Raw genomic sequence first — 7014 nt, 5'->3', positions numbered from 1 at the left:
AAAATATGAAGATCTTGAAACTTATCTAGAGTGTGCAAGCGTGCATGATACACATTCATGCCGATCCCGACGGTCCCATTTTCGAGCTCCATATTGAATGGAGGATAGCCAAAAAAAAAATTAGAAATTGAATGATCTGGATGGTCTGATTTTGCACAATTGAATTTTGGCTGCTCACATTTTAAAAAATCATGATCACTGATTGGACAGTTAAGATTATCAATTAGTGTGATTTTGGGATGCAGATTGCCTAATAACCCAGTGACCTGAGTCTGTGGGACCTACCATAATGTATGTGTTTTATCCACGCCATTCATTTGTTTTGCCAGAACGAGGCAGATACAAAGCTCAGGTGGTTTGCTGTCTTCAAAGATTCCACTGCCCATTTGAGTCACAAGATTTTGGTGTCTCTCAATAATGTACCTCACACGTGTGGATGATTGTGATGATCCAAGCCAGTCTTCCCACGTGCTCTGCAATTGATTGGCCATAAATAAATAAAAAATCAGTTTTGATTGGACCATCCTAACCACCAAGTACTAAATGTGAGCCATTGCTGACATGTCCATTTGCGAGCCAGCTATTAAAGAGTCTATTCAAATTATCAAATGAAGTCTCCATCTTGTCCTTGTATGCCCCACGTGTGTTAACCCATTAAAAACAGTTAAAGAGAGATTGTTAGATATCAATATCTGGATTTTCTCTTTTATCTGATTTGAAAGGATCTTGATTAGGATTCTTTCATTTTCCATCTCCCAAAACATAACCAACTTGAGTTAGGTACAGATGTTCAAAATCTCAGTGAAATACCTGATTTGTTGTCTCATGACTGCTTTTTGTTGACCAGCCAATCATGGGTCTGCAGATAGATAGTTAATCAGAAAATAGACATACACCTTATCTGATCAGGAGCAATGACCAATCCAAGTAGGGGCCCACTAGATGAAGGGTGCAGATATATAACTGCTTCTGAGTTCTGACCAGAGCTTTCCTAAGAAGCTCTGTTAGCATGAGTATCCCAAATCAAACTACAGCTTGTTTAGAATCACTCTGTTTGGATCTCTTTCTTTCCTCTGTTTTCATTTTTCAATCAGCAAAACAAATGCCACTGATTGCAACCTCAGAACTGAAAAATGAAACAGACCCAACAAGAATAACAGAGAAATCTTGTACTTTACAAGTGCTTAGATCCACATCTTGTCCTTTGATCAGTACCTCCCATTTTTGCTGCTTTTGGGTACAGGAACAGTACATTGTGTCCTCTTCTAATACTAAAAGGTGGAATAATGGGTATCTGAAACATTAGAATAGAAACAAAACCCAAATGATTTTCAAACCTCACCTTTACTTTCAAATGCTGCCTCCACCATCACATGAAAGTAAAAGGAGAAAAAAAGAAGGCCTTTGAATGAAAACATAAAACTATGATATGAAACACTGAAGGAAGAAGACAAAAGGGAAAAAAGAAGTATAATGAGATGGTGAAAGGAAGATAAGAGTTTGAATTTGAGGCAACCAAGGACCCTTCTTTTCTTTTCAGCAAACATGGGTCCTTTCAGCCTCTCTACAGTAGTTCTTCTTCTTTGCTATTTACAGTAAAAACAAAATGTTTAATGGCTACTATATCTGATTAATAGCCACCTGAATCATGGTTGCTGCGGGTAATCCAATTCAATTGAGAATCAATTTTCCATTTTTTGTGTGAATTATGGATCTTTCTCCCGTGATTCTGATTCATCGATGACGCTGTCTTTTAAAGAGAACCCGTCAAGAATATCACTCTCCGAATCTGTTTGCAGCTCTTTGAACATTGCCATCACTTGAATCATGGTGGGCCGTCTGAACGGTCGGTCATCTAAACAATCACATGCAATCTTCAAGTATTGATAGAGCTCAGCCTCACCGGATTTCTCACCTGTCAGCTCAGAGTCGAATATCTCACAGGCTCTCTTCTCCCTCATGAGCTGCTTCGCCCACCCAACGAGGTTGTTGTCACCAAATTCTGTTGGATCAATGGGCCTCTTGCCTGAAAGAAGCTCTAGCAGTATGACACCATAACTGTAGACATCTCCTTTCGTCGTGCACCGGAAACTTTGGTAGTACTCCGGCGGGACGTACCCAGGGGTCCCAGCGAGGGTGCTTACACTTAGATGGGTGTCGAGGGCATTCATCAACCGGGCCATGCCAAAATCAGAGACTCGGGCCTCTAGATTCTCATCAAGAAGGACATTGCTTGATTTCATGTCTCTGTGAATTATGTGCGGAATGCAACTATGGTGAAGAAATGCTAGTCCTCTGGCCGACCCAATTGCAATCTTCTTTCTGGTTGCCCAGTCGAGCTTTGAATTCCCTCCCTTGACTCTCCTGTCATGAAGGACCATCTCCAAGCTGCCCCATTTCATGTACTCATAGACAAGAAGCCTCTCGTCGCCGATCTTGCAGTAGCCCAACAAAGGGACGAGGTTGCGGTGCTTGATCTTGCCGATTGTTTCCATCTCTGCTGTGAATTCCCTATCACCCTGGCCTGTCACATGGACAAGCTTCTTGATCGCAACTGTGCACCCGTCCTTCAACCGGGCCTTGTAGACGTCTCCAAATCCGCCGGATCCTATCAGACTTTCGGAGCTGAATCCATTTGTGGCTTCGAGGAGGTGTGCGAATGTGAGCTTCCTCAGTGGCTTCTCGAATGTGGCCACATTGATGCTTAGAGGCTCAAGAACACCTGACAGCTTCCAACTGCTGCTTCCAGAAGTCGGTAGGCTGTCGATGTATTGTTCCCGTTGCTCCTCTGACTTCTGGAACTTCTTCATTCGATACAATGCGAATGTCAGAGTGATTACAAAGAGAAGAGAGATGGCAATGCCGATCACGACGCTCCCAGCCATAGACTGCCTTTTCCCACCCGAATTTGAATTTGAATGGACTTTTGAGGCTGGACTGCAAAGAGGCAATGGGACTCCACAGAGGCCGGAATTGTTTTCGTATCTTGACGAGGGGAATGTCGTGAGCTGGCCGGAGGATGGGATCAGGCCGGTGAGATTGTTGTTGGAGACGTCGAGATCACTGAGAAACGAAAGCGTTCCCAACGATGCTGGGATGAATCCTTCAAGGCTATTGTGAGAGAGATCAAGGACTCCAACCTGCTTCAAGCCTCCAAAGCTATCCGGGATCATTCCCATAAGCTTGTTGTGCCCCAAGTTCAAGACTTGTAGATAGTACATGGATCCAAAGTCATCTGGGATAGTCCCCGACAGCGAATTGTAGGAGAGATCAAGGTAGATCATGCTATAATTGCCCGAAAATGAGTACACAGTCGTTCCAGTGTATACCCTCGTCGATGGGCATGAATGGACAATTGGATAGTCCAAGAGCCGCTCCTTCCGGATCCCCTCGAATTCCAGCAGCCCCCCAGCTCCACGACAAGCTGTCCCGCCCTCATTCCTCACGAATGCAAACTGCTTCCCAGACACAACCCCAGGGACAATCTTCCCTGTCTGGATGGCAAGCCATGGTGGGACAGCCCCCAGCAGTTTGTTGCTGTTCAGGTCAAGCCAGATGAGGTTGCTGCAATTGCCGAGCTCTGGAGGGATCTCCCCACTCAGCGAATTGTTCCCAAGTTGAAGAATTGCGAGTTTCTGGAGGTTTCCGATCCCAGCTGGGATTCCTCCAGTGAGGAGATTGTTAGATAGGGAGACCCAAATCAGATCCTTGCAATTGGTGAGCGACAGTGGGATCGAACCAGAGATAAGATTGTTGTTGAGAATCAATGTCTGTAAGCTTCTTCCACCTGAGCAGAGGCCATCAGGTATCTCACCGTCAAGGCTGTTAGCCCAAAGAACCAAATCGGTGAGCTGTGGAAGCTCCCAGATCACCGAAGGAACCTGCCCACTAAGTTGATTGAAGCTAAGATCGACAGTCCTTAGGCTCTTGCAGTTGCCGAGCTCCGAAGGCACGGCCCCAGATAGGAAATTTCCGGACAGGAGGATCTTCTGCAGAGAATCAAACTTCGAACAGAACCCAGCTGCAATAGTTCCATTGAATCCATTCGAGCTGAGATCGAGCACTTCCAATTGCGAGCAGTTCCTCAGCGACATAGGCACCGAGCCCGTGAGATTGTTAAAAGCGATCGAGAGGCGTTTCAAAGATGAGAGAGTGCTGATCACGCTGTCGATGAAATCGCCCGATAGCTGATTGTGGCCGAGATTGAGGATTTCCAAAGATGAACATGAGGCAAATGAAGACGGGATTCCACCGGAGATGCTGTTCTCAGAAAGGTCGAGCTCCTGGATAATGCCGCACAACCGCCCCAATTCTAATGGTATCTCCCCCGAAAATTGGTTCTTCGCCAAGACCAGCTTCTGCAGACTTCGGAAATCCCCCAACAATAACGGAATCTTATCTTCGAGCATGTTATGGGAGAGGTCGAGCATCTCGAGCTGCTGGCAATTTGAAATGCTTGCCGGGAACCCGACACCAGAGAGTCCATTGTAGGAGAGATTGAGCACTGTAAGATTAGTGCAGTTGCCGAATCCGATCCTAGAGAATTCACCCGACAAGTTGTTGTGGGAGAGGTCTAAATGGTGCAACGATGCCACCGATCCCACCAAAAAATCCTCTTCAATTCTCCCAGATATCAGATTACAAGATAGGTCAAGAACCCCAAGATTCCCACAAGACGCTCCAATCTTCCCCAGCTGACCCGTCAGCTTGTTATCGGAGAAATTGAGCATATTCAAATTGTGGCACTTTGACAGTGAGTAATTCAACAACCTATCATCTGAAATCCTGTTGCGGGACAGATCAAGCACCAAGATCGACGGGCTGAATGGGAAGATCCCACCAGTGATGGAATTGCGAGAGACATTAAGCGACAGCAGGCTGCTGCATCGGAGCAGGAACGATTCGGAGACGGCCTCAGTGAAGTTATTGGAAGACAGATCGACGGAGACGAAGCTGCAGGGGGTGGAAGCTCTGCTTCCATGAGAGAGATTCCCGTAGAAGAAATTGCCGTGCAAGCTGACGTTCTGAAGATTCTCCACAGCCATCAAATGATCCATCTGGAGGCGGCCGACGAGGCCGGCGCCACTCAAATCCAGTCCAACGACACGGTCGCCGGAGCAGATGACGCCGGTCCAGTTACACGGGCTCTCCGAAATGGAATTCCAATTCCGCAAAACGTCGTTCGGATCTTTCTCGACGGATGAAGAAAAGAACTTCATCAAAGCGTCGGTGTCGGGAGAGGCCGACATCGCCGCCATCGGAAAACAGCCCAAGAGAAGGAAATACAAACACAACATAGGAAAAATACCAGCTCTGATCAGTTCTTCTTCTCTATCTCTTCGCCTTTGAAGAGACGCCTGCGAAATCGGATTTCAAAGATTATTGAATTCAGAAAAGGAAAAAAAAAAAAAAAGAGAGAGAGAGAAAATCGAAATAGATTTGAGTTTTTTCGTTGAAATTGAAACCTTGAAATCTTCATGAAATCTATATGAACTCATTTTCTACATTTTCCCGATTCTTCTTTCTATAAATTTCTCTTTCCGCCTTCCAAATCTATCTGCAAAAATCATTTCCACTTCTCAGCCACCATTAGAAAAATACATTCAAAAAATAATAAAAGCAAATAAGAAAAAAGAGATAAATACCGTAAATCTCCGACCGACGGATGATCTAAGATTCATAACACTCAGTCCGAATCAACGGCTGAGAGAGAGAGAGAGAGAGAGAGAGAGAGAGAGAGAGTCGGGTTTGAGTTATGTAGGAGAGAAGGAAGCAAGAGGAAGAGAGAATACTGCAATGCCGACAAGTTGCAGAGAGAGAGAGAGAGAGAGAGAGGAGAAAATCGAGATTTTTTTTTATTTTTATTTTTTAATTTTAAAAAATAAGAGAGTCTTCGGTCAAACGCCGGATTTGATTCTTCGAGGGCAGCCTTTTTGGCTTTTTTCTCTTTTCTTTCGTTTGGCATTTCTGCTTTCCATGTAATTCTATATTTATACAACTAATTACTCGGGCCTAGATTTTGTAGTGGATTTTACGCGGGTTTTCATTTTCTATACTTGGGTCCCACTTTTAAGTGATCTGAAACGTTGGTGTGATGGGTAAAATATTTGATGGTGTAATAAATAAAATTAGGATAGATTAGATCATCACAACCGTAGGTTATTATGGATTTTATTGGTTAAATGATAACCGTTGATGTTTCTTGTTTTTATTAACTGTTACTTTCTGTGCCACTCGGTGGGCGATTTTTTGGTGGGTGAAACTTTTATAGTGGATCCCATGATATCAGTGGTTTGGATCCATGGGTGGTGGGTCCCATTGAGTAAATATGATGCACCGGACGCAGATTGGGTACTCCCCGCCTGTATCTAGCAAGGAACGGACGGGCTTTGAGGGGCCACTGTGATGTATGTGTTTTATCCATACCGTCCATCCATTTTGAAATATCATTTTAGAATTGAAAGACAAAAAAATGAGGCATTTACAAGGGTCAAGTGGACCACTCATTAGTGATTGAATATCCATCGTTGAAAACTTTTTGGGGACCATAGAAGTTTTGTACCAAGCTAATATATTTCTCATTCATCATCTAGTTACATGTGACCTTATGAACAGTTTAGGTAGCAATTAATCAACATGGTGGGCCCTAAGAAGGTTTCAACCGTGGATGTCATTATCACCGCTGTTTCTGGCGGTGTGGTCCACTTGAGCCTTGGATCTACCTCATTTTTGGGCTTGGATACTAAAATGATATGGAGAAATCGATGGACGGTGTGGATAGATGCATGCATCAAGATCGCCCCTCAGAGCTTTGTCCATTCCTGGCTAGGAACCGGCGGGTGTAGTACTCAATCCGCGTTCTGATGCACCATGCTCCGTTTCTTTCTTTCTTCCCTTTTGTTTCATCAGTGCATGGAGATCTTCCCATACACCTAGTTGCATTTGGAATCTATGACATCAGCATCACCTATCTGGACCGTCCATTACGTTCAATAAACAATTATTTAAGTACAT

At 44.4% G+C, this 7014-nt stretch overlaps 1 protein-coding gene across 1 annotated transcript; it reads right to left on the bottom strand.

Moving 5' to 3' along the window:
* Positions 1-1453: 1453 nt before the first annotated feature.
* LOC131257681 (brassinosteroid LRR receptor kinase BRL1-like) lies at positions 1454-6014 on the bottom strand. The gene is made up of 3 exons (XM_058258473.1): positions 5646-6014; positions 5466-5557; positions 1454-5357 (listed from the first exon to the last, which is right to left on the bottom strand). Exons 2-3 carry the CDS (start codon positions 5496-5498, stop codon positions 1707-1709), a joined length of 3684 nt encoding a protein of 1227 aa, XP_058114456.1. The 5' UTR covers positions 5499-5557; positions 5646-6014; the 3' UTR covers positions 1454-1706.
* Between the last annotated feature and the right edge of the window lie 1000 nt (positions 6015-7014).

Source organism: Magnolia sinica, chromosome 10 (genome assembly GCF_029962835.1).
Source record: "Magnolia sinica isolate HGM2019 chromosome 10, MsV1, whole genome shotgun sequence".
NCBI classification, from domain to species: domain Eukaryota; kingdom Viridiplantae; phylum Streptophyta; class Magnoliopsida; order Magnoliales; family Magnoliaceae; genus Magnolia; species Magnolia sinica.
Note: the sequence above shows the minus strand (reverse complement) of the source record. Positions and strands in the feature narration are given on the sequence as shown.

What these genes read in the sequence shown, in the direction of transcription:
- LOC131257681 (XM_058258473.1), bottom strand. Translation starts at nt 5,498, where the DNA reads ATGAGTTCATATAGATTTCATGAAGATTTCAAG. An exon ending in GATTTCATGAAGATTTCAAG is followed by an intron (nt 5,358 to 5,465) that starts GTTTCAATTTCA and finishes CCGATTTCGCAG; the next exon opens with GCGTCTCTTCAAAGGCGAAG.